The following is a 27,751-nucleotide window of genomic DNA, read 5'->3' as shown; positions in this document are numbered from 1 at the left end:
GGAAGAAGGGCAATGGTGGACATAATTTCTCCATATTGTTTTAATTGCATTGCATTTAGTCTTGCTATTTTTACCTCTGTCCACAGAGTAATTATACAAATTTCTCCTGCAGGCCTCCCACAACATGAGAATTCATCTTTCTACTCACCAGTGACCGAATCAGGCTCTGGTTGCCAAAGGCAGCTCTCTGATTGAGGCGGACAGGGAAACCACCGACCCACACGGTCCCGAGGTACGGAGCAGCGACAGGCGGGACAGCAAAGCGTGTGCGGGCAGCCCGACCCCAGTGCCAGCGAGATAAAGGCGGCGGGGGCCGCCCGTGTGGGGTGGGAATGGTTCAGCTGAGGACACAGTGCCGTGCCAAGGGAGCAGCTGCCAGGGAAGGTCACCACTGGCCTCGCAGCGAGCTGGCAGCTCCTGGGCAGCAGCACGTGTGCCCTGGTGGGCCAGAGGCGACTGCAGCGGGCAGGGGAGGCAGTGGGTGCTGATACGGGGCAGGACGGACCTTCTTCCCAGCTGGAGTGTGTGCACACCTGCTACCGCGGCTGCCAAGGCACCAGCCAAGGGCTGCCCTCTACCCTGCGGGACCACGACACGGGCCAAGCGCTCCCGAGGACCAGCTGGAGCTGATCCACCAGAGCCGCGGCTGCTGTGGGGCACAGACCGCACGGTAGCGCCTTGCCGAGGTACTCGCCTGGGCCTGCCGCGGACAAAATGCCCCCGAGGCGCAGCCTGACGGCCCCAAAGCCCCTAGGGAGGAAGGGGCCGAGGCTCAAGGCCCGGCCAAGCCCGGGAGAAGGAGCCGAAGCCCCGCTGCGAGCTCCGGCCGGCGGTCCCGGCTCGTCCGCCTGAGCGCGGGGCCACGTGCGCAAACGGCGCCGGGCACGGGGCGGCGGCGCCACCTACCGGGCGGGGGCGGGGACTGCGCTGGGCCGAGCCTGGCGGCGCCGCCGCAGCCGCGGGCACGGAGAGCGCGGGGCCGGGACCGGCGGCGGCAGCGGCGTTCACGGGGTGCGGCGGGCGCTGCAGGTGGGGGGTGCCGCGGACACGGGTGAGCAGTGTGCAGAGATAGAGGGAAAGAACGACGGCGTTGCTCCGTCAAAGAGGCCTGGCGGGAGGGTGAGCAGCCAGGCGGTAGCGTGGCCGAGTGGTCTAAGGCGCTGGATTTAGGCTCCAGTCATTTCGATGGCGTGGGTTCGAATCCCACCGCTGCCAAGTTGTTTTTGTCCCCGCCGCGGCGGCTCCTTTTCGTTCCCGCTCAGCTGAACCGCGGGAGCTGCCGGCGGGGGCGGCCCGGGGCCCGCACGGGGCGAGCGGCGCTGCACGGGCCGGGTACGGTGCGCTCAGGGTGATCGGGACTGTCGGTGACCGTCGGTAAATCAATATTATACAGAGTTGTGATATTGACTACAGAAGAGGGATTATCCACTGTGCGGGTCTCTTGCTTTAAGAATAAAACAAGAAACGCTGTTAATTTCAGGGGTTCTGCCTTTCCACGCTGCTTTTGCATTACAGCAACCCGACCCTGGGCTTTGTGGCCTGCCCTGGACTCCCCTGGAGGGGAGGTGCCAGTGTTCACACCCTCTCCAGAATTCTCAAACCCATCCATGATTACTCCCCTCTAGACCATGATTTCTCAAGCTCTCATCCCTAGCCCTTTCCTAAGCTCTCTACTGTTTGCATCTTGCCCTTGGTTTTTCTCTCTCCATGTTGCAGGTTGGAAAGATGCACGTGGGAAAGAGATTTCTCTGATAAACTCCCACTGTGATGGGATGGTGGATGGGAAGGAGCTGGACCGTTCTTTAGGTCCATTTTAGCTGAGCAGTAATGTGAAAAACATATTGTTCACTTCAGCTGCTGCAGGGATTTGCTCAGTACAGCTGCTGTACTTCAGAAATTTGGTGCCAAAACAGACTTGGGCCTTAAGTTCACCTGAGGAGCAACTGAACTGTGTTAGTTGTTGCCCTTAACTACAGGAGGTGAAGAAAGCTGTACAAAGATCTGTGCAAGCCATAGCAGCAGATTCATCTACTGTGTCATAAATACACTTAACTAATGTAACTTACTAAGTAACTTCCAATTGAACTAAAATAGCCTGTGCAAACCCCTGCCACAGGTACCCACAGCTCTGTGCCAGGGGCAGGGCAGGGGGCACTTCTGGGAAATTGTGCAGAGGCACAGCACGGACTTCAGCAATGTTTTAAGTACACTTTTATTTTCATTCAGATGTGGTGCTAGAGCTAATTCATGAAATCACACAGTGTGAAGTCTCTGTAGGCCTGGTGTGTGTTATTTGCAGTAATCTGTTTTGTCTGTGCCTTAGTTCCTCCGTTCCACAAGGTAGTGAGCCACGACAGAAACTGTGGTCAGTCTTTCTTCTTATTTCAGCCATTTTTCTTCACTGGTGAAGCACTGCAGGCTGTCTGCAGCTCTTGTTTTTCCTGCAGGTTCTCATTTACTTCAGCAAGCAATTTGGAAAGTTGTTTTGATTTGAAATAGAGGCAACAATCATGACTCTGGTTGTGTTTCAGTGATTTGGCAATTATTGTTTGCTGTATTTTAATTTCTCAGGTCCAGCCACTCGTTTGTGATATTATTTGTAAATTCAGAAGCAGCTGTCTCTGTTGCACTGTGCCAGTAACTATAGCGGGAGTTGAATGCTCTGGGTAGCAATGCTGTGACCGTGCAGTTTGTGCAGGTCAGTGTTGTCTTCCCTTAAAAAACCGCAAACTTGAGAGGCCACCAAGTTTTGTAAAAATAAAAGCCAAAATTAAAGTAACAAATAAAGCAAGGGAAATATTGAGGAAGAGCTTATAATATGAGCGTGGTCTGGATTGAAGGTAGTGGTTCACAGAATCAGCAAAGTCAAACTTCTGTGGGCGGTACCCCAGCTGAGCTCGTGCCTTGTCTATTCGAAACGTGTGAGTTACAGAAATTTTCTGTACCTGCAGGGCAAAAGAGTCAACACACAAAGGTATGACCACACAGGCAGCTGGAACAAACTGTGAATGGCAGCAGAGACACAGTTAAAGGAAATGTAAAATACAAAAACCCCCACTACATTATGTCAATGTCCTATGAGTATTGCACACATTATTCTTAAAATTGTCCCCTCAAAAGGAGATTCTTGAAAGCACAAAGAGACATTAAAAGATGCAAAGTAGAATCTGTAAATGTCACAAAAAATGTTCTGCAAGTGTTCTCTTGCTTAGGTACTCAGAGAGTCAGGTCAAAGCCATCAGGTAGGTTCCTAAAGGCCCAGCCAAGGCATGCAGGACACTGCCCCTTGGAAGAGAGGAGCTCTCCCAGATTGCAAGCATAAGCTCTTTCCAAAAATCATGGCAACCAAGCACAATATATTGCCTAAATTGTACACAAGGCATGTGTTTGCCCTGGAAACTGGAGGCTGAAGCAGCACTGAGTGGATGTTACTTTCCACTGACTGAGTCTCCCTCGGATGAACATGCATGGATCCCATGGGAATGAAGGAAAGTTTACAGACACAGACTTTACCTCATTTCTGGTCAGCAGTGGGGGCAGGTCAACAACTGGTCTCAGAAGTGCATGAAGGCGTTCCATGAATGTGGCTGCAGAACAAAAGATTTTCACTTGAGGTAAGAACAGCAAATTGCTTTGCCATTGTGATTGACATCTCACACTGTAAATGCTAAAAAGGATAACACAGACCTGAGAGCTCAGGGCACCATTGTTAACACCATCTCACTACTTGCTCTCAAGGGGCTGGAATTTAATCTAATTTAATTTAATCTTAATTATTGTGCTTGTGGAAAAAGGTTTTGGAAAAGGGAAAAAGCTGGGCACAGATGTAGTGAAAAGGTCATGAGGCTTCATAAAAAATATGGCAACAGAGAACCTCTTTTAGTGGGACTTGAATAAGAGACCATTCTGGTTTCAGCTGCACAGAGGTGAGTTTTACACTGCTGAACACTAGGTGAGCAGACAGCATTTCTATACATGAAAATGAAAATTGTGGGCAAGTAAAACAATATTATATTACAGTTAGGAATGAGGGTAGTATGAACAGGAAAGAGAAATGTTGATAAAATATTTTACCTGATGCATAGACTACACAAGTAGGAATACGTATCCATGGCTTACTGCAACCTAATCCTTCAAACTGAAAAAGATTTAAAAAACAATGAAAACCCCCAGAAACTTTAAACAAGTTTTAAAGTTTCAATATAGAAGATATTTATGGAAATATTTACTGTTAGAAAAATTAATCATGGCTCTTAGTATTTACTATTTTTCATTTTTAAGGAGATGCCAGTTAAATGTCACTCACAGACACTATGTCATTTTTGTATCTTAAAATAATGAAAGAAATTACAATAATTAATCAAAATGGCATAGTGTGCTGATACCTAATTTAACATCATGACATGTTTATGGTTTTGAGCCTGTCATTAGCAACAACATGGTATTTTGAAATGCCCATTATTCCCATCTGCATGCCCCATAAATGGAGACAGTAACAGCTCAGGACAGGGCGCTGCTGTAGAGGGTCCTTTGGTCTCAGGGAAGACATTTGCTTTAATGCAGTATTTTGGGTGGGCTTTGTTACAGTGCTAATCACACTGAAATTCAGGCAGGAATGAAGCCCACATTCAGAGAGTTCCATGTGGAACTCACACACCCAAAGCAAACATCAAAATGTAGCATGCACACAAAAGCTGCAGTTGCATACAGTTAAAGAAATGAATGTACTTGGAAATCAGTATTGCACGTACCAGGGGAGTCAGCCATTCAAAAAGGTTGGATTTTTCTCCATCATGAATGAAATACACCTGGCCACTCTGTTAAAGAGGTAGAGAAGAGACAAGTCAGTAAAAATAGTACTGCATATATATTGACTTCTTTTTCTTTATCTCACCCCTTATGAGCAGCTTAAAAATAATCCAGCAATATCAAATATGAGTGGGTGCACACCCGAGTCACAAACTCTGCCTGTGTTTCATTCAGTGGCACTGTTGGGTACAACAGAATTGGTGAGCAGGGGGCTTGTGTGCTTAACCTGCCTGGGAATAAATGGTTTATTCCAGATGTGCCTGTTCAGAGTGGCTGTGCTGATGTGCAGAGACACCCCTGGAGCTGGAGCTCACTGCTGCTGCTGGCACATCCACCAAAGGGGGGAATATTCTGCTCTGGGGATGGTTAAGGCTCACTGGAACCCACAACACTCCTGTGTAGCCAAGCTCTGTGTTCCTGCTTTCCTTTTGCTTTCAGGGTTTTAGAAAAAGTAGTTTAAGAACTTTAAGAAAAAAAAATTAAGAAATTTTCTTTAAGAAAAGAAAATCTACTTTGAATCCCTTTCTAATATACTCTCAGAGCAATGCTTCTAGGTGATTAAAAACCTGTATTTACAAGGAGGAAAACAGCTTTGATTGTTTTTGAAAGCAATGAACCCAAATGAAATGTGCCTCTGTTGGGAAGAACTGACCATCACAGTTCAGAACATTAAATCTGGACCTGTACAGGGAACAGGATCAATCTGCCTGAATTTCCACTTTCATTTCCAACATAGCAAACATTCTTTGCTCACCTTCCAGAAATTATAAATATTACATTTTAAAAATGCAGAGATGGAGACATTGTTACAGAATTGAATATTCCATCTCTTAACCAACACCAGCAGCCAGCACTGTGCCCATCCCACATTGCTCATAGCACCCTGACCAGCTGCAAACACAGACACCAATGAGAGCTGAAGGCCAAAAACTCCAATTACTGCAGTGGTTGCTGTCAAGTGAGATCTGTGCTGGTTTCACTGTGTACTTACAGCTATGTAGTTCTTTTCAGGGGTGAGAGCTCGAGCAGCTAGAATATGAGCTTGTACAAAATTCTCTACGTGTATCCAGTTCATTTGAACACTTGGGTCCCCAAACTTGAAGCTAAGTAGCCTTCTCTCAATAATCTTCTGTAGATAAAAACAAACATGAAACCATAACAAAATGAGTTTTACAATGAGGTGAAGTGTACTTTCTTGTCCAGCTAAATGTAGGTTTAACTCTACTTAAAAAAAAAAAAAAAGGAAACATATGAATAAATTAAAAATATTCATGAGAAAATGTCAAAAGATGTATTGCAATATGTCCTGAATTTACAAAAAATATAAGTCTGTTCTAGGGATAAATAAAATATTGTATGGAAAGGTAAGTTACAGTTCTGAGTGAATCAAAAGTATTCACTAAATTGGATCAAATTTATCAAATAGCTTTGGCTAGGAAAATCTGGAAGATTCACTTTGTCTGGAAGGAAAGCATCCCAGTTTTCATTGAACAGGTACATTTTAGAAACTACAAAACATGACATTTGCATGATGCCTTAAATTTGGCCCAAAACAATAAAGCTCAAAATCAAATAGAAATTTTTAAATATTATATTTTTAAAGAGGCTAAAATAAAATCTCAGATTTAACTAAAATGATATTTTCCATTCTTAAAATTATATACAAGTAGATAACATTATCTGGCTGACTGCAATATAATTTCCTACCTCAGCCACAAATAAAAAATATCTCTTATGTGGTCAACTTGAATTTATTATTTCCTGAAAACTGTGTATAACTTAATATTACACTAATACTTTTAAAATAACTGCTCACAGAATTCTACAGGGGCCATGCTCTAAACATCATCTCTTGGCCCTGCAATTTAAAATCAAGTGAAAAAGAGTAAAATGTGAACACCTCAGGTGCTGCCCTCAGTAACCTGTTGTACCAGAGGGTGCTTCCAACTTTGGAACCTGTTTAATTGGACAGGGAAAGCTGTTCATAGTTGAGAGTGGAAAGAAGATATTTTGCTGTATCTCTTCTTATTAATATTTAAAACAATTTGGTGTAAGTTGCATCTAAACAGACATTTAAAATATCATGGATTGGCCTGAATCTTACAGTAATCATTAAATTATAAAGCTGGATTTTCATGTGTTTGCATTTAATTAAAAAAAACCTTTTAAAATCTACACTTTACAGATATAATGCTTGTTAAAAATGTTATAATATCCTCAGCAAATGACTGAATTGTTGAATTGCTACCCAATAAGATCAGTCAATTTGTAATACAAATAAGTGATGTTCCTTTCAGCCTTTTACCCATATCATAGCAAACTGTGCTGGTTAAAATTTCAGATGACATACTGCAAGCCTTGGCAGGTGTCTCTGCTCCTCTGGTCCGTAGATGCCTGGTGGGCGCAGAACGCACGTGTGGAGTATTCCACCTCCTAGAACATGGGATAAGAGCATTCCTAAGAGACCTTCACATCACTGCACTGCATCTTTGTGTGTATGAACCAAAGGCAGAGGCAGCAGAACTTACTCTAAATTCATTTCACTACCTTAAAAAACAATACATACCAGAAGGTGCTGCATTGGGAGTTAGATAAGATGGGAGAATTAGAGCATACAAAATAGCAAGAAAAGATTCAGAGAAGTTCTGCAAGCATAGTTGTGTTCCTAGAAAACACCAGATATTTAAAAAAATCTCTTTCTAATCAGTCCCTTGTCCCTGTGCCAGAGCAGTGAATGAATGTGTTGGCTGTGGCGATGAGTTCACTGAAGTGAGCAGGTTGTTCAAAAATATATTGGATAGTGGAATGAAACCAACTAATCCCCACAAAATCAGTGATGGGAAGCAGTGACCTGTTAGCAGTACAAGGCAGAGCTGAAAGATTCCCTCAACAGCAGGTGCAGCTCCCACTGGAGTGAGGGAGAAGCTCTTGACAATTTCAGTGGGATCATAAAAATCAAATCTTCCCGTGTATATTAGCTGGCTGTTTCATCATCTGCTAATAACTGTTCTTGTAAACATATAAAATATCAGTCCTGCTATGGCACAGAATCAAACTGTGATGTTTGGTTCTATTTCATTGACTAATACAGAACTGTGTATTGGTCCTGTAATTAGGAGAGGCTTTGATGAGAAGGAAATAAAGGGGGAGAAATACCTTTTCTTATTTTGAACAAAATAATTTTGTTGGGATGGAGTTCCCATCATGGACTTTCTATCTCTTATAGCCCTCTGCAAGTATCAAGTGAAGAGTCTTTTCTGTAAGGTGTCCACAGCTAAATTTAGCTCAGTATCACTTGGTCACACAGAATCATGTTGCACTTTACATTAATTTGTTTTGCACTGGCAGTTATAGTATCTCACAGGTGAGCTTAAGTATTCAAGTGTATAACTGGCTTCCTCAACATGGAAAACTTTGGGAAGCACTAATAAATAATTCCAAGCCCTAGGCTCAGGTACCTACTTCAGATTTTAATTTATAACTTGAGGGACTGTGTGGATGTAACAATTTAATCAGCATTTGTGTTTCACTTATGTTGCATGCAACAGTGACATTAAACACTTGTTTTTGTTTAATTTATAGCGCTCTTATTATTTTTCATTAACATACTGAACTTACTGTTACTATGCTAAAACCTTTTACAGACATTGTGGGAACTTAAAACCAATTAAAAGTAATTTATAAATGAAAATACTCTAATTTGTGAGAGGGAGTTGATAACTTAATTTCATAACTGCTGGGCAGTCTTGTCCACTAAGGATTGATAGAAGACACAGGATTTTGGGGAGGAACAAGAAGAGGAGTAAATTCTACTATGAATTCATGCTCAGACAAAAGTACCTTCTAGTGCAATTCCATCAGCTGCTAGTACCATTTGTTCTGCAATCGATTTGGTCCTGGAATAGTGGTCAACAAGCTACAGAGAAAAAGCAAATACATTTGTATCTGTTCCTGGAATGGTGGGACAGAGAGGCTTCTCTTCTTCACTAGATTTCCCTCAGCAGAGGCAACAAATACCTCAAAATACAGAAGTTGTGGGATATTAGGTTCAGAGTACAACACATGAATATTTCTAGGGTAAGGAAGTATTTTTGTATATGCAAATCTGGTTAATTAATTTCAGCACATTTGAGAAGCAATAAATATATGTATGTTTTGGATGCTGCCAGGAATGTAATTGATCACTACTTTGTAATCTGGATTTCTTCTTCAGGTAACGGAAAAGTCAAAAGCCAAGTTTTGAAGTCATTACACTTGGTCTGAAGTATCCTGCTCACTTCTGTGTGGCATTCTCCCAGAGAAAGCGTTACTTAAAATGTTATTAAAAATATTCATATTTTATCTCCATATTTACTTCTTGAAAGACTGTGAAGTACTTGATGGAGAGAGGAGGGACACCAAAAACAACTTTGTATGCAAAGCAGCCAGAAGTACTTTCTCTTTTTAAATTAAATGCAATAAAACCATATAAAAATGGGCTGCTTTTCCAGATCAGCTCTACCTTGAATATATGTCATCCTCTAAGGGAAAACCAGAAAAATCATGTGGATAATAAATAGCTAAAGAGGCACCAAGCCATATCACAGAATCCTCATATCCAGGTGGAATATCCCTGATGTTAATGCAGCACTGTGGGAGTTATTTTCCAATCAAGGCCTTAATAGGAAAACAAAGAAATAGATATACTTTGATGTGCATAAAACTGATGTGCCAAAGCTGTAAATAGCATCTTCAAAGAGTGTAAACAGTTTTCTTTTTTCTTTCAAAGAATGACAGAATGGTTTGGGTTGAAGGGGACTTCAGTGATCATCTTGTTCCAACCCCCTCTTCCATGGGCAGGGGCGCCTCCCACCAGACCAGGCTGCTCAAACTCTCATCCTGTTGTGATCTCATTGCAGGGGTTCCATACTGGTGTCTCCTTATCACAACAGTTCCATACCTTCTGGTGTTTCTCATGGGCATCTCCTCAGAGCACTGACTCTTTCTTCTTCACAAAGTAACCAACCAACTCCAGTTCCCTTCTCACCCAGCCACCCCACTCTTTTATAGCATCTTCTTCTCATTGCTTACAGCTGTGGCCTGCTAAAGTCAGGCCTGATCCTGAGCTTTGATAATTGGCCCAGCTGCAACTCCTTAGGGGTGAGATTACTTTCCACACTATCTTTATTTTCTTGTATTCTACATCAGCCCACCTGGCCTTTCTTGTGCCTGGATGCTTCCATCAGGCAAAACTCTGTCAGAAATACTCCAGGCTTTTTCAGAAACATGGAAATAAGCAGAGAAATTGGAGAATCAAGTACAATGAAATACCTTGTCAACTGGGAAATATGCCAAGGATTCCTCATCCCCATCTTCAATGGGAAGCCCTCCAAACACCACATTCACTGAGCTGGTGTACACCAGTCGAGGCACATTTTTTTTCCTGCAGGCTGCAATGAATAATCAATTACTTTAGTGGAAAATTATTTAGGAAAAAGTTTGTGTGCCATTTTTTCTAAGAAAGTGTTAAATCTTAAAAGAGAAAATCCTTCTGTTTTGTGACTGGGTGAGTTGAAATGCAGAGCATATTGGAAGGGAAGGCATCAGTGTAGAAGCAAGTGCTTTAGTTGCCTCGGGAGAGCTCCTCCAGCCTGCTGGGCAGAGGACAGAAGTCCTTCTGCTTGAAGGGCTGCTCACTGCCTGTACAAGTTGTTAGCAAGCAGGTTAACTACTACAAAATACACAGGGAATTGGTTAACTCATGACATGGATACAGATTCTAACATCAGTCAAACAAGGTGTTGAGAAGCTGAAGTAGCTGCACTGCAGTGCTGGCTCTCATGTCACACCTCCTAGGAGAATTGAGCATAACCCTTCTCCTCCCCAATTACAGGTTTCCTCATTTTCTGCCAACAATGTCAAGCACTTGGTGACAGAGTGTGCCAAAAAGGCCAAGTGGCTTTCTCTAAATGGGATGTGATGTTTGGTATGCTGTACTAACACCCAATGGCTCAGTTAAATACATACCATTAAGGATGAGTCTTGTTCCACTGATGTTGACACTTTCAATCTCTTTTTTATGCAACTAGGAAAAGAAAAAAATGGTGCATTTTATAGTAATAATACATATTCAGTTCAATAGGGGGATGTTAGAAATGTCCCCAAATAAACATAATTTAGTGCTTTGATTGTTAAAAATGCCATTTAGACTGCTGTTTCAGACGTAAAGAAGTCTAATCATTATTTTTAAACTATTTGTGTATTTTTCTTGTGTTTTTACAGACTAGTCTGCTTGAAGCAAAGAAAATTGTAGTGCTTCTAAAAATATATGTCCAGTTATTACATATCTTGCAGCAGTTTGTTAAATACAGTTTCAGTAGCACTTTAGTGACCAGTTGCCTCTAACCACAGCAATTCAAATTATGCATTGCTCAGTGCAAAGAACTTCGAGTGAGCTGTTCTATCCAGACAGGGTAATTACTGAAGTTCCTCTTATGAAATAAAATAAGAAAGAGGTGTGTTTGTGTGTGGATGTGTGTGTGTGCTTGTAACTCTAATTATAAAATTGTGACTCAGAGTCCTACATCAAGAGCATCTGTAGAGCTTTTTACCCAATGGTGAACAATTAAAGACTTCAAATATTGTTATTGTTACAATTCAGATATATGAAATAATTTATAATTTAGTTAAGTTTTATTCCTCCTAGTGACCTTAACACCTAGGAGATCCATGTGAAGGTTTAGGGAAGAATCAGGGTTTTGGAGGGAAGCAGCCTCCCTTGTCCTTCATTTAGTCTTCACAGTATTTCAGAGCTTTTCAATGCCATTTCCATCTCCAGCACCCTCCCAGGGTGCTGGTGGAACCTCTAATGAGAGGAAATCACTGCAAGCAGCCTGCTTGAGGTGGCACTCCAGTTTGCACAGCACAATTTACCAAAAGTCCAGGGCGATATGAAGAGATGAAATCTGTCCTGCAGTGTTACAGCATCAAAGGCTCTCACGCTCTCTGTGGGCAGTCACACAGAAAAAACCAAAACTATGTGGACTCACCTGCTCTGTTCCTGACATTCCATAGGAAGCTACGTGAAACACACAGTCAGCCCCTTCACAGACTGCCAGTACAGCACTGTAATCCCTGATATCTGTCTGTAATACACAACAGAAGATATTTGGACACGAGATCAAAGCTGCAGGTGAGCATTTGTCACACAGTGGGTTAGCACAGAGGGAATCCATACAGAAAGAACTGTACTTGCTGTACAAATATCCTGGGATCAAAACTGGGCACACCTCCCTGCTTGCTGATAATGATACTTTTCTTCCATAGAACCCAAAGAACTCTTTAAAGACATTTATTAAGGTTCACAATACTCCTGTGTTTATTCTACAGGTGGTTTAGCTAAGGCCTAGATGAAGGCAGGATCCTGAGGAGTCAGGAGTGAAACTGCCCCATGCATTACAGGTTTTGCTGGTTTCATTATTTCAGATATACTAAAATCCATTCACCAGAATTCATGTGGGATGTCCACACAGTTAAAAAGGTCACAGAAATTTGAAATAATTGGCAATACGTATTTGGATTCAGTGAAAACTAGGAAGACTTTATGGAAAATACAAATGAACTAACTTTGACTGTTGGCAAGATATTATTTATCATACCTGGATCCAAGCCACTCCACTGGGAATCACCCACAAAGGCTTGTGTATGTCACACAGCACAACAGAAGCTCCTATGTTGGCAAGAGCACATCCCAGCTTGTATCCACAATAGCCAGCACCTCCTGTCACCACGGCTTTCATATTGATTTTTTTGAGTATTCCAGCATGTTTGCTCTTACTGCAGTCAGAGTTTCGACGGGTGGGTGTTGCTGTTCCACTCATTTTTAATTTTGTGTCAATGAAATACTGCCCAGCACTACCAGATACATGTAAAAATTCCTTCTACATGGTGAAAGTTGCTCCACAGCACTCCTGGATGCAGACAATTTCAGGGAGTTTCATGTTGACAAGATCTAGTCACAGCAGCAAAATGTGGCTTTAATGCAGCCTGCCTAAGAGAGATAAAGACAAAAGCAACCCAGAATTTACAGTCCCCAGTTTACTGCCAAGACAGACATCTGAGAGAAGTGGTATTTCCAGCTTCTTTCTAAGTACCAGCAGCTAGACACAAATTAAGAACACAGTGAGTTGTTATCATTGGCAGTGCTGGAGTTGAGATAGATGAGGCTGTCAGGAGGGAAGAGGGACGTCTGATCCTTATAACTTTAGAAGGTGTATCAGAGAACAAGGCTATCAAATCTCTTGCTTTCGAGGGGAACTCGAATAAAATAGCTGCTATACTATAGAAAAGGTTAATAACTGCATTAAGAAAAAAAGTACTCGTGAATTCCTCATTTTCTGAACAAGGAGGTTCTTGCCCTTCTAGGGGCTCCTCACCGGCAGTCGGGACATTTCAGAGGCTGTGGCTCCCGACTCCCTCCTACACGCAGTCCCTGCCCCGGCCGCAATTAAACATTCAAAGCCACCCGAGCCCCGCCGGGGCTCTGTGCATCTCACTTGCAGCGCGGCGGGGCGGCAGCGCAGGGCGCCGTGCTCGGCCCGGGCCCCGGCCGACCCCCGGCCTCGGGCGCTCCCGCGGGCGGCGCCGTTGGGGCCGTTGGGGCCGGGCTCGGGCAGGGCCCCGCAACAGCCCCCGCAGCCTCTCCTCCCGCAGCATCCCTGACATCCCAGCGCATCCCCAGGCTCCACAGAACCCCTGCGTCCCACTCATCTGGGATCGCACGGCTTTCCTGGCACTCTGCTCCTCACACAGCGTCCACGCAGCCCACAGCATCCCCGGGGTCCTACAGCATGTCACGGTATTCCTGGCTGCCACAGCATCCCTGGGATCCCAGAGCATCCTACGGTGGTTCTTACCTCCGAGTGTCTTCGCACAGCTGTGACTGCTGCACTAAAGCATCCTGGCAGTAGTGAGGGCTCCGGTCACACTGAGGTACCTGTTGAACAGGTTGTTCAGGAAGAAAACACCACCTCCTGCCCGCTGGTTGGACAGTCGGTGGCAGGACATGGCTCATAGAGATGCAGAACTTGTGAGACACCTGCAAAACAGCAGGAGTTCCCAAAGAGGCACAAATAAACAAACAGGCACTAAGGTCCCTTTCCACCTGAGCCTCCCTGGGGTCATTTGAGCCTGGGAGGGTGTGAAAAGGGTCAGGAGCTGCAGAATTTCAGTTACCCATTCCAGGCAAAAGTTAAGCTGTGAACACATTTACCTCTTTTGTTACAGCTGTGCTATGTCTGAACGTTCATATTAAATTTTAATCACTTAAAGACACATTGCAGTTACGTTAGAGTAGGAGTAACTCAAACAAGAACCAGCTTAAAGTGAGACTCAGTAAAGACCCACAGAAATAAGAGAGCTGGTTATTCCCAACTGGTACTGACCATTGTTTTAAAATTTCAAATACTACATGTGTAAGAAAGATGAACAAATGTACTGAAGCCAATTATTGTTAATCAGTGCTGTTATAACAGTGATGTAAAAAGCATCCTACTAAAAATAACACCACAGGTTTGGTGTTACAGGACTGAAATGATGGGACTCCATGGGGACTTGCAAACACAAAGCCAGGGAGTTCCTTGGTTAGTCCTTCCTGAGGAGCATCCAAGCAAGGTCAGAGCCTGCACTCCTGTGAAAACTGTTGGTGTAATCCAGGATGCATCCTGAGCTATTAGTCCAATAAAAGTGATCTGAAAGATTTATAAATAACTAATTTAGAACCAAATTGAATGTTTATATGCAGCTAAAATGCTTTCACTGGGAAGTAACTTTACACTTGTTGTTTTCTATTCTGGATTTCTATGGAGTAAAGGCTTACATGGTACTGCCTGCCTGCAGCACTTGCTGGCTCAGCTGCAGCTCTGTAGTGATAAATAGTGAATTTAACTGGTTTTAATCAAACCTGGATAAAGGTCTCACATATACAGAGCTTCTTTAAGCTTCCTGCCAATTGCCAGGGATAGGAGACAGAGCTGAGCAGTGCCCCTGCTAAAGGAAGATGTACAGTGGGAGCTCACTTTGTATGGACAAGGACAATCTCCAAATGCAAATCCATAATCAAGCAGACTCTACTGCTTTCACTGCACACAGAACTATTTTCTCAGTGAAGAGAAAAATAACCAGAGTAAAACAAGTCTTTGCTTGCACAAGCTGCAGTGGTAACTGTGGTAGCTCACTCATTTTCCTGCCACTGTGTGTTGTCTTTTACCTGTGACCTTTATTCTTCTAGCATTGCTGTTGGCTCTCTTGCACATCCTATAGATGTAGAGTGAGAGAATCTTTATAAACTTACTGGTCTTAAAAATCCTGTAAAATGCTAAGAAAATGAATAACGAGTGGAGATGATCAGATGGCAGAGCTGTTCCATCATTGTCTGCCATGACCCACTGTGGCAAATGCAGCTCTCCTGATTCACATGGGGTGCCAGAGAGGGAGCAGCTGCTCCCTGGTCAGAGCAAAGCTGATTGCCAAGGATAAACTGCTGACACCTTTAAGGTTTGTGTGGGCTACACCTGGTGTGTCCATGCAGCACAGGTGGCTCACACAGGGCAATCCACCCAAGAGGCAACCGATGTGAGACTTCAAGGGGAAGAGAGAGAGGTTGGATTCTCACTCCTGTCTTGGTGCTTGGCTTCTCTGCTCACCCCAAAATGCAATTCCCTGAACACACAGTGTGTGCCAGCACTGCTGCAGGGTTGTGGAGAATGTGACTCCAGAGAGCAGTACCAGCTGGCTGAATTCCACCTTCCCACAAGCTCCTTAAAAACAGGAGGTTCAGTTATTTGGTTCAGTTATTGTTTATTATTGCATTGGAAGGATATATTTGATTTACAAACACACACAGTGATATTTATTACATTTTTACAAAGCTTTAGAACAATACAACTATTTTACATAAATATGATTTTCATTCCTCTAATCACCTATTATTTATAAATCTTTACTTTCTGTATTTTTCCACTGTTTCCCAGCTCTCTGTAATTCCTCAGACTAAATGACAGTAGCTGTAGCTGTGGCTTCATCAGAAGAGTTGTTTAGTCACACTTTTCTTCACTGGAGTACTGGACTTGTTACAGCACTGTTGTCCTCTTCTTCCACCTTCTCACCCTCCTGAATTCTCATTTTTAGAAAATGCTTCCCAGCATGAAACATTCCTTAATGAAGGCCCATTAAAACTATTCCTGCACCCATTTGTGGTGACCTCCTTTGCTGTAACACTGTGTTGCTCTTGGAGAACATTTCCTGATACATCCTATGTTTTCACTTTTTTAGTTGTTTTTTGTTTGGTTTTGTTTTTTTCTTTCTTAATGAGGTCAGAGAGGTGTCATCACAGTAATATGAATAACAAAGTCCAGAGTGCTGAGGAATGTACCATGGCCAGATAATTAATACTCAGAAACAAAATCAAGGTTTCTGGAACAGGTGAGTGGTTATTTGGTTTTAGAAGAAAGAAAGAATGACAAAACTTAACAAAATGCCAAAAACAAACACCATTTTAAGGAATGTGCGATCTTCTTGGCAGGTAGGTCTTGTTTTTAGGTAATGATCCACAGAGTCAGCGAATGAGAATTTCTTTGGTTTGTAACCGAGCTGATTTCGTGCCTTGTCAATGCGGAAGGTGTGAGTTACAGTGACACTCCACACCTAAAAGCCAGAAGGACACTTATGGCAGTGACTTTAGTATCCAGTTTTCTAGAACTTGGATGAAAATATATCAACAATGATATTGCAATGGAAACAGAACAGAAAACAGAGCTGCAATGCAGGCAATCCAAAGGGTGTATCATGTCCTTAATGAGAATTTGAGTCAGAAATATATAAACATTATATTTTTTTAATTATTTACCTCATTCCTTGTCAAGAAAGGTGTAAAGCTAAAAACTGGCTTTAGTATCAGGTGCAAATATTCCATCACAGCGGCTGTGAAACAGAAATTACTTAATGAGACATCTGGTTAACAATAAACTGAGACAATGCTGATATTATACATCCTGTAATTCCTACTGCCAGAAGGCACTGTTTAATTTATAAAGTACATTATGAGTTTATGAATAACCTTTAAACTTTATCTGCTATAAATAATACCACATGGCACAAGTGATTATTCTCAATTAAAATAATGTTAGTTTAAATAATTCCTGCAATTTGGGCCCCTGCATTTTATAAAACCACTATGTAGCTTCATAGGAATAAAAAAAATCAAACGACCCACAATAATTAAGAACATATTTTATTTTTTACCTGCTACATGAACCAGGAGAACAGGAATATGTATCCAAGGTTTCCTGTAGCCTAATTTTTCAAACTAAAAAGGGTATAAAAACAAAGAATTACAGAGAACTTATACCAAATTGAGGGTGTCAATGAGGCATGAAAAAAAAGAATGTTGACAAAACTTGTATGTAAACTTTTTTTTTTCCAGTTAGTGTTCCTGTCAATACAGATAGTAGGAAATGTAATTGAAGGCCACTACTCATTCTTTGGTGCCCACCTTCCACCCTTCATCTGCAGTTGGACAGTAAAGGGAAGGAAAATTTCAATTTCCAAGGGGGAAGTGAGCCAGACTGGAATACTGAACTACAGTTAAATTCAGGCCCAGTTTTCTGCTGCAGTCATTTTCTGTGCTGGCATTGCAGGATCAAAACTTTGGCATGTTCCTAGAATCCCAGCCCAATAGCTCTGAAAATACAGTCTTAGCTTCTAAGCTAATGTCTTAGCTTCTAAGATGAGATTCTGAATGGGCTTCCCCTCTGTGCTGCAGCTGATGCCAGGCCAAAGGGACAAGCAGTGGCTGTGGGAGTCCTGCCAGATGCCAGTGGCAGAGCTGCCATGCCCTGTGGGTTTGCTTCATGAAATGCTCTGTCCTGCAGCAGCTTCTGGACCGCCCAGCTAAATCCTCTCAAAGCAATAAGGCCAAACTCCACAGTTACAGGTATCCCAAACTTCCCCTAACACCAGTGGAACTTTGGGATATGCAGAGAAAACAGGACTGAGTTTAATGTTAAGTAATTCAGTAATTTCTGTGCACTGAATTCATTTAGTTGGTCTGGTGTGTCAGTCAGTGACAGGACTTGTGCCCACGTGGGAGCTGCAGGGCTGTGCAGTACCTACCAAAGGCACAATCCACTCAGAGAAGATGACATTTTCACCATCATGGATGTAGTAAGCCTGGCCACTCTGGTAAAGAAGCAGAGAAAAACAGTGACAAAGCTGTGCACAGGATGGCATTTTCTGTCTGTCTCATACCTACCTACCTGTCCTGGTTTTGTGAGCAACACACCAGCATGCACAAGGTGAATGTACCCAGAGGCAGCTGAGGTAACCCCCAGTGGTGGCAGGGCTGATGGTGATTAACCATGCTCTAGTGTACATCAGAGCTCAATTTCCCCATGTAGCTGGAGCAGTATGTTCTTCATGGTGTGCTAGGCACAGAATGACCTTTGTGATTCCCACAGAAGGGGCAGCACTGATGGCATTTAGCAAGCACAGCTCTGAGGTTGAGTTCCAGCTCTGATGGATGAGGAATCTGCCCAGCTCTGAGAACCAGGAACACCTGAGCACCCAGGCAAGCCTGGACTCTGGGAATGGCATCAATCTAAAACAGCTGAGGGGCTTCCAAGTGCTGAACTAACTGAGAGCACATGGAGAGGTGTTCACCTGTGTCAGTGCCTGTTGTCTGTATGTTCCTACCAATGGAAATGCACCTGGGACCTTCAGGAACTGGGAATGAAGCAGCTGCTGCAATGATGTCAGTTCTGTAACGCTTCATGGTCCTCAGACTGGTGTTGCAATTGTGACCAGTAGAACAAAAAGAAAAACCTTTAAAAATTGTCCATTAATTTTGTACATTTGTTCTTGGAATTTTCAGCTCTGAAAGTTCAACTGGAATGCCTCAGAATGGTTGCTCAAAATTTTATGCATGTAGGTCAGAACCTATTTTCAAGATAATAACAGGATATATAGATTTATCTAATGGTGAATGAATGGTATATTAAGCCAGTTAAAAATGCAGTTTCCTCCAGTAACCCAGGAAATTATATCTTTTCAAACCAAACAAAAACCTCATCAAAATATGAGTGAAATGTATATGCATTTGCACTGTCTGTGTGCTTGTGGAGCCACACACCATTTCAGAAAATTTAGCATATGACTTTTTGGACACTCTTTGATCTCAAAACATCAAAAATTAAACCTGTTTGAGAACTCAAGCTAGTGGTGATTATGTTGTTTACTTACTGCCACATAGCCCTTCTCAGAGGTGAGAGCCTCAGCAGCCAGTAAATGAGCTTGCACTAGATTTCCAATGTGAACCCAGTTCATCTGAACCTTGTGATTCCCAAACTTGAAGTTGAAAAGTCTCCGCTGGATGTTTATCTGTAGAAACAGAAAACATGAGATAATTGCATTATTCCTTTATTATTCAGTATAATCTGATTTTGTCTCAACTCAAATACTTGGAATTTGCTGTATTTGTGTACAATTACAGCACAAGAAACCTGTCACAAGAAAAATCCAACCAGTGGGTGGTTCTGGAAATCAAAGACGGTTGCACTGATAGGCAGTGGAAAAATATAGTGATATTATGTTTTTTGGCAGAAACTAAAGTGCATATTTAAAAGACAATTTCCATTAAATGACAGGGATGCACACCTAGTTCTTTTACCACGACATTTCAGCCTTCCACTTTTCACTGAGAAGCCCAGCTTGGTCCTGGCACACAGTTTCCCCATCACCTCTCCCCAAGCTTTTACCACATTCCTGCAGGAATGTTTAGGAACTGCAATCAAGGTACTACCACTTGTGTGATGCCCCTACAACTACTTGTGGTGTCCTCCAGAGCTGACTACAAAACACGTACGGCCACTCGAGGCAGGTGCCGCGGCTCTTCCGGTCCGTAGATGCCCGGCGGGCGCAGCACACACGTGTGGAGCTTGTCCCCTCCTTGGAGAGAGAGCAACAGGTGACTGTCAGACAGCTGGGGGAGCAGCAAAGGGCTCACACATATTGGCTGAATTTCACACTGGCAAAGTTAAGGCTCATTTTGACCATTCTGAGTGGTTCGGCTTCCCTGGAACTTGATTTCGTTTCTGTGCGAAATTGAATTCAGTAGCTGTGGCAGACCTGGAAAACCTTCTTGGGATTCCATGGAGAACCCATTGGACAGTACTTAGAAATTGGTATTATCAGAACAGCTAATTATCCACTGAAGAGAGGAACAGAAACAAATAAATCCTTATTTCAGTAACAGTATATTATTGATAAGTGAGCAACCAAAGAAAGGAATGCCCATTAGCACTCCTAATGACTGAAAAGCCCCAAATGCTTTATAGGTACCTTTGAGTAAAGTTCCATTAGCAGCAAGAACCATTTGGTCTGCAATTGCCTTGGTTCTGGAATAATGATTAACTTGCTATAAGGAAGCAGAATAAGATAATTATTGAATGTGTAAAGGCAAACATTGTTTATGACTGACAACATTTCAATCTAGCCAGCTCACAGATATCAGCTGGGCAAAACAAAACTAGGAATAGTAAGATTAGTAAGAAATAGCGAGAATTAGTAAATATATCGTTTGTTTATGACAAAAAAGAAAAGACACTTTAGTGGCACAAGTTTAGCTTCAGAGTGAATTTAAGTCCATTTGTATTTACTTAACTCACTTTTTGTGCTGAATGTACTGAGAACATCCCCAGTGAAACAGCTTCTGCTCTCAGAACAGCCTTTACACAATCTACCCTTTGGAGCACAGTAAATGCCACACCATCCCATGGACAAAGTACCTTTTCCAGTGGAAAATATGGAACAGTTTCTTCATCTCCTTCTTCAATAGGCTTCCCTCCAAACACCACATTGACTGTACTGGTATATATCAGTCTGGGGATATTTCTTTGTTTGCAGACTACAGTGATACACAAATTATTTTAAAACAAAAATAAAGAGGGAGAAATAGCTGGACTGGCAGATTTAATTTTTGAAAACAAACATTACAATTATAGAAAAAAGGTAATACTTTAATTTTAATGTTACCTTATCATTCAATATAATATTATCTTCCATTCAGCTGTATTTTCATTGAATATGTGAATATTACACATTGTGGTCACCAAATGTTTCATGGTGAACTATCACATCACTGGATTGTAGTCACTGGGTAGAGGAATTATCTTGGTGGGAGGAAAATTCTTCCTTGAGACACCTTTCTTAAAATATGTTCATTTTCCAAACTGAATGCAAAGGAGATGAGTAAGAGCATTTGTTGTGGCGCAGCCCTTGGGGCAGGGCTGTGGGGAGCAGCCACTCCAAGGCCACTGGGTCACCCCTGCTCCATGAGCTGCCTCTTGCACCCCCCTTTGATGGAGCCTGGAGTCACCAGGAGCACAGCCAGCTCTGCCCACGTGCCACAAAACTGCCTTTGTCCCAGTCTGTCCAGCAGTGACAAATGGTGTGTTAACAGGAAAAAACACTCTGCCAGTGTATAATCAGTTGTGCTTGAAGTACAAAGGAAATTAATGTTATTTGCACAACAAAGACTTAATTATGGATTCCAGTCCTATGCAGCCAAGACATTGTAGCTAAATTCTGCAGCATATCTGTCATTGCAAATTTGAATAATGTAAATTTCCTTTTCATTTAACAAAATTCCTAAAGTTGAAGAGAATTAAAATGCAAACTCAGGAATTTTTAGAATCTACAGAGCAGTCTGTCCTGCTGGTTCACTGGCTCATTTTGAAAATAAGAAATGTTAATTGTTGTAAATATTTGGGAAAAACTACAATAATAAGATGTATTATGAAAATGTAGATGAGCAGGTTCATGCTCCTCCCAGTGTCTTGGTTTGCTGGGAGCCCATGGGAATTTGACATGACATGTTTCTGTGGATTTGGAGCTTGGGGAAGGCAATATGTGGCAACTCTTCCTTCTAACTCATTCAGAGTTTTACTTGCCTACTATTCCATTTCTGCATTTTTCCAGTAATAACACACAGGCAGCATGAAAATGAGTCTAAATAAAAACTGATTTTGCCATTTTGCAGCCTTTTTCCCCCCCACTTAGGTTTTGAGGGAAAACCAAAGAGAATGTAGCTTTGGTATTTACAGTACACTTGGAAAATGTTCTTCTGGAATAGAATATGCTGAAAGAGATCTACTGACATCTTCCAGAAAGAGTAGTTAAGAATCTGTGTGTAGTAAAAAGGGATCACAGTAAGCAGAAAGAATGGAAGGTTTTCTGTATTAATGTGATAAAATAATAGCTAAATATACTTACAGATCTGTGGTGCCTGTTACCAAATGTTTGTGACACTACAAACAGTACAACAGCTCTCATGTTATTTCTATGAGGAAAGAGGATTAATCTATGTAATGGAGAAGTGTTAAGGCAAAAAAAACCCAGTACATGGAGGAGAGCTTTAGTTGGACTGCCAAGGAACGAAGTCCAGGTTGAAAATCTATTCCAGTTCAAACCAGTGGCAAATCTACCAGCTTTAATGGGACCTGCACACTCAGGTTTACATCATACTCTGACAGGAGGGAAAGAGCCTCATTTTACAGCCAGATCTCCACAGGAAACATCCAGTTAGAAAGTTTTTTAATTCATTATTCGGATCAGATGCAGAAAAAGAAAATCTAGGTACCTACCATCAATTATTACTTTTGTGCCTCCAACATTTATGGATTCAATCTGATCTTTGTTTTGAAGCTAGAAATAGAATTTGCACAAGATTGAATTAATCAAACAAGTGACATTTACAATATGATGGTTACAACTGCCAGATCTAGAATAGCTGAGGTCTTTTTGTGATACATGTTACAGTTCTGTCTGACACACTGTGATTTCTGACAGTCCTCATTTTTATTGTCTTGTTCAGTGTATGAGCAAAGAAAGTTGAAAAATGTAAGATAAAGTGCATCTAAAAGGAAATAATAATAATGCTTCAATATTTTGTCACACCCCAGACAATCCATGATATAGAAACAAGAATTATGGCCAGGGGTGATGCTCCCTGAAAGCTTTCACAAGTTCTTGTTCCATGGCAATCTGTCCTGTTCCTAGAAATAAATTAGGAGGTTCATGATTTTTTTGGTAACACCTTCTGTGACTATCTCTGTAATTCAGCAGAACATATTGATTGTGGTCTGTTTCCTCATGACTGAGTTCACAGGAAGAAAATGCATCAGTTTTAGTTTTAGAGCAATGCTGTCACTCTTCTTCAGATCAGAGAAAAAGGCTACACCTTCTTATCTGAGATCTTTAAATTCTGATCTCTTTTTTCTAGAATATTTTGCAGTACATTACTTTCACACTTTGACTTTATTATTTAAGGAATACCTCCTTATTTCCTGTATGGATGACTTGGCCTTTATAACAACTTCTGTCTGATAGAAATATTGTAAAATGACATTCATTGTTATGTGCAGGCAAGTTTTTTTCTTTCTCAAAAATAACCAAAGAAAACTGTAGGAAAATGGTACTTGCTTGTTCCAATCCTGACATTCCACATGCAGCTGCATGGAAAACACAGTCAACCCCTTCACAAGCTTTGAACACTGCTTCATAATCCCTCACATCACCCTGTGAAAGAGAAAAGAATGGGTTTTTGACAGGTAGAGCTCCTTACATTCTCTATAGAACTTTATTAACTATGGCTAGTGTGGAAAATCTAAAGGTATTCTGGTCTGTTTTTCACAGACAATTAAACAAAATATTATGAACAGACAGAAAAAGCAATGACCAAGAATTTTGCCAGTATTTTGTTGCAAAACAAAGATGACTCTTGTTGGCTTCAATTATAATGCGTATTTTCACACTTAGTCCTGCAGCCTCCAGGCTGGCAAAACTTGTTTGACTTGAATGGGAGCAGCCAGTGCTGGAGGGCTGGAGAATCCAGCCCCAGGGACAATAAATCACAGCAGGAAGGGCTCAGCTCTTTGCCTTGGAATCACCAAATATTTCAAAATATCAGGTATTATATTATTTCCTGCAATGAAATTGATAGAATAACATAGCATAATTGATAGAATAATATTAAGAGCTAATCTAACCAGTCTTTTAACTCTCAACTTTTTTCTCCTAAGGTTGCCAAAGTATTTCACAAATGCAGCTGACCTACCCCTCCAACCCCCAGTGCAGTGCTACAGGAGCTAAAAAGTATAAACAATATTAGCCATCCCCAAATCACTGCTCAAGGCTCAAACCTCTGAAGTCACCTATTAATTCATTTACTGGGACTCCACAGTTCAATTTTCCAGGTTACTCTCCTACACTTTGTAATATTTATTTCTTCTAAATTGATTTATAAAAAAACTCTGTTCTAGAAGATCATTTGTGAGATCTCAAGTCCCCTTTAGAAGACTAAATTGCCATCAGTCCACAAACTTAAATCAAATTATGTGGACTTCTAGCATTAACAAATCAAGCTTATGGTGTTTGAATGGTTCTTCAATAATACTTTATCCCTCTTCCATATTCTGTAAAAATTGTTTATGAAATTGAACATAAAACCATCCTGGGTCAGACAAGATCTGGGTTTAGCCAGAATTTGTGTGACATGACAGGAGCACCCAGAGCGTGCTCCCAGAGCCCAAACCTGAGCACCTGGAGCAGCTGTGAGAGGTATTGGCAATGCATCCTCCACACACAGCAGTGAGCTGTCAAGTGCTGGAGACCTCTTGTGTTCCCCCTTTTTTCAGACACAGTAATTCCTTGAATTGTTCAAAATCAAAAAGAATCAGTGCTCATAAATGGGTGCTGCAGGAAGAGCGTGAACAGGGCAAGCGAATGTGGGGCTTTCCCCTGAGTGCTTTTCTACTCTTGAAGCATTTTCATTCATAAAATTTCTTGAGCCTAATTTAATTTATCTATTCAGCAGTTTCCAATGGAGATAAATTTTTATTGAGGCTTTGCACATGCCTTTTACTCACTGCAGGAAAAGCCACATCATTTTGTTTGTACTGAACTGACTCCTCGTTCCTGATGGCCCTTCCTTCTTGTACTGGGACATTGGACGATGCCACTCACAGCCTGTAGAGCTCTCCCACTCTGAGTCACCTCTTTCCCAGCCTGGAAATCCCAGAAATTCCACTTTCCTCAATCATTCTCTGCCTGGCAGTGTTTGGCATTTGTGATCACTGTTATTGCCCTCTCTTGGCTCTCACCTTTTCCCTTGAAATAATTCCCCTGAGCAGGAACCTTTGTCCCTTCATTGCTCAGTTTCCATGGTGCTGAATGGCACCACCAAGCAGAGCAGCACTGGTGACACTGGAGACACTGGGACCCTGTTTGCCATCCCTTAATCAGGTACTTATGCATGCAAAGACCTTTTAACACAGCTTCTTCTTGTCCTGAAAGGCTTTTCCATCAATGTTTTAATCAAAGGTCCTTAAGAGGAAGCCTTGCTAATGAGCATTAGACATGGAACTCCAACACACCTTGAAAAAATCCGCTCCACGTGGAATTTCCCATTTGGGTTTGCGAAGATCAAAGAGCACAACAGCAATGCCTGAGCTGACCAGGGCACATCCCAGATTGTACCCCAGGTAGCCTCCACCTCCTGTCACCATTGTCCTGCTGCTCCTGGGAGCCAGCAGCCCTGCAGGCTCTGTCCCCTGGCTCTCGCAGGGGCGGCTGCTGGGGAGCTCTTCCCTGGATCCCTCTGGCATCCCGGCTGCAACAGAGGAGATCTCTTGAAAATTCCTGCATAATGCTTTGAGGTCTGGGTAATTTCAGTGACTTTCACATTACGATGCTCCCATACTAGTTTTATTATCTTAGCATGTTTAAAATTTATAAATTCATCATTTCGGTGATGGGTTTTCTATGTATAATGTTTAATGAGTCTGAATACTTTCATATTCCAAGACTGAGTCTTTTCCTCATATCCCTAAATTTCATATTATATAGAAATGAAATTACAGGATTTTAGAGCCATTATAATTACCTAACCTTAGCAGCTATGATGGCATTTTTTAATACTTGGTTTAATCAAACATTTTATCCTTGAAAGCTCATTAACTTTGGATATATTAACACCAAACTGATGTTATCCTACAAGTCAGGAAAATAAACCAAGACTTTAGATGAGGAATATGAGAAAGTATTCATTCTGGTTTTAAAATCAACTTTATTTCACATTTGGGTCTGTTTGTTTGTTACCATTTTAAGCTTTTCTGGTTATACATTAAATATATTTCATTTTCTGTCCAGTTCTCACTAACTTTTCACTATATTGTTCTCAGTAGGGCATTCATAGACAGCTAAACCAACAAGGGGCAGAAGAGATAAGCCATCTGCCCTGTGGGTTCATCTAGCTGGGAAAACTGATTAGAATATCATTCTAGGATAACAACTCCATGGTAGTTACCCATCTGTACACCTTGTTCTGTGTTGCAAATTAGTTTTTTCAACACTTGTCCACAACATTTCATTTTCCCACACAGAAAGTCCCTGTTGTCCTGATTCCATGGTTTTGGCCTTTGCACCAAGGCTCTTACACCCCAAACAAAAATCCAGAAGAAATCTGCAATCATTCCTGTCACCATGAAGTGGGAGCCCAGCTGGGTGCCTGCAGCCTAGTACAGGAGTATGGACCCAATCTCTGCAGATTATTTTGGTTTCCTCACACGAGAGGAGCCTCCCAGGTCAGCACAGTTTGCTCTCAGCCATTTACAGCAGCCTTCAGCGGAGCCCAGGCACAAACGGGGCAGGGCTGGGAGCTGGCAGCTCTGTCACCTCCCGGTGACAAATAATTCTAGAAAAGTAACACAAAATGCAGCCACAGCACACAAAATTATGGACTACTTAACCATTGCTTACTTAGTATTTCATAATTTTGTTTGTGGTATTCTCCTTATTTTATATGTTGGGTTTTAGATTTCAGACACAGGAAAGGACCATATTCTCTGTGCTGTTCCACGGTTCTAACACCAATGTCAGCTCACTCAATTCAGTAAACTGAGTAGCATAACAGTGTAAAACACAAGCTCCTTATGTTGAAAAACATCCTGACATTTCAAAAATTAAAAATAATCCATGTTTCCAAACAAAATTTAAATTACAACTAATGTAATAGAACTAAAACAAGTATGCTGTCCTGTTCAAGCAAGGAAACAAATTTGTATCTCTAGAGTAGGCTCTGCAGGAGTCTTAAGCCACATAAAATTCTTTTGCCTTCTCTTCTGAGAAAAAGCATCTTATTATACACTGTAAGGAGAAGTAAAGTCAAGCTTATCACATATATTACAAAAAGACATTTGAGAAATGGTATATATTTGAATATTTGTCATTAATATCTTCTTAAGGCTTTAATAAGGTTAAATAATGCATAAAAATGTTTAAAGTTTTCTGGAAATCTCTTCCTTAAAAAGCACTAATAGCATTATTATATTAATCTGCTTCATGGATTTAGAAAATTGTTTTCAAATTTTGAACAAGCAATTTTCTTTTTGAGAATGATTCTTTTCAGAATCAGTATCTTTCTTTTTTCTCTGAATTTATAGGAGCTATTCTCATTTATGAATGTATTCTGCATGATGAGCACAGTCACATCTCACGCAGCACATGCACTGTGAGTTGCTCTTAGCTCCCCGCTGTCATTTCAAATATCAGAAATGTTCTAATTACTTCCCATAAGAAGTTAAAGTCAGACCCATCAGGTTTTTAAGAAAAGCTGAAGAAGCAGTCAGTACCCTTGGTAGAATCCTGCTGTCAGTGTCTCCAGGCTTGCTGTGCAGGGAGGAGGGTGAGGTGTCTGTGCTGGACAATTCGTGACTCAAGGGCATCAGGTGCTCTGGGCAGGCAGAGCGCTTCACGCCTGCTCAGGCCTTTTGCTCTTCCTGCTCCTCTGTAGCTGCTGCGTGGCTGGGAGCCAGAAAAGGGCAGGGCTCCATTGGTACATCATGTACGTTCC

The 27,751-nt window shown here is 41.9% G+C and overlaps 2 protein-coding genes and 1 non-coding gene across 3 annotated transcripts; 1 reads left to right on the top strand and 2 right to left on the bottom strand.

The window, feature by feature from the left end:
* Positions 1-1,133: 1,133 nt before the first annotated feature.
* On the top strand, positions 1,134-1,215 carry TRNAL-UAG (transfer RNA leucine (anticodon UAG)). Its single transcript has one exon. It is a non-coding gene; the product is annotated as a tRNA-Leu (tRNA).
* Positions 1,216-2,194: 979 nt separating this feature from the next.
* On the bottom strand, positions 2,195-13,827 carry LOC135454120 (putative short-chain dehydrogenase/reductase family 42E member 2). Its single transcript, XM_064725955.1, has 12 exons — positions 13,704-13,827; positions 12,447-12,838; positions 11,838-11,933; positions 10,816-10,873; positions 10,120-10,238; positions 8,650-8,725; positions 7,160-7,242; positions 5,801-5,938; positions 4,752-4,817; positions 4,075-4,138; positions 3,514-3,587; positions 2,195-2,945 (listed from the first exon to the last, which is right to left on the bottom strand). Exons 2-12 carry the CDS (start codon positions 12,666-12,668, stop codon positions 2,700-2,702), a joined length of 1,242 nt encoding a protein of 413 aa, XP_064582025.1. The 5' UTR covers positions 12,669-12,838; positions 13,704-13,827; the 3' UTR covers positions 2,195-2,699.
* A 1,734-nt stretch (positions 13,828-15,561) lies between these two features.
* On the bottom strand, positions 15,562-25,505 carry LOC135454183 (putative short-chain dehydrogenase/reductase family 42E member 2). Its single transcript, XM_064726091.1, has 11 exons — positions 25,275-25,505; positions 23,323-23,418; positions 22,485-22,545; positions 20,628-20,746; positions 20,182-20,257; positions 19,706-19,788; positions 19,084-19,221; positions 17,959-18,024; positions 17,089-17,152; positions 16,694-16,767; positions 15,562-16,491 (listed from the first exon to the last, which is right to left on the bottom strand). Exons 1-11 carry the CDS (start codon positions 25,503-25,505, stop codon positions 16,288-16,290), a joined length of 1,212 nt encoding a protein of 403 aa, XP_064582161.1. The 3' UTR covers positions 15,562-16,287.
* Positions 25,506-27,751: the final 2,246 nt, after the last annotated feature.

The sequence above is a fragment of the Zonotrichia leucophrys genome, chromosome 14, assembly GCF_028769735.1.
Source record: "Zonotrichia leucophrys gambelii isolate GWCS_2022_RI chromosome 14, RI_Zleu_2.0, whole genome shotgun sequence".
Lineage (NCBI taxonomy): Eukaryota > Metazoa > Chordata > Aves > Passeriformes > Passerellidae > Zonotrichia > Zonotrichia leucophrys.
This window is presented reverse-complemented; position numbering and strand designations above follow the sequence as displayed.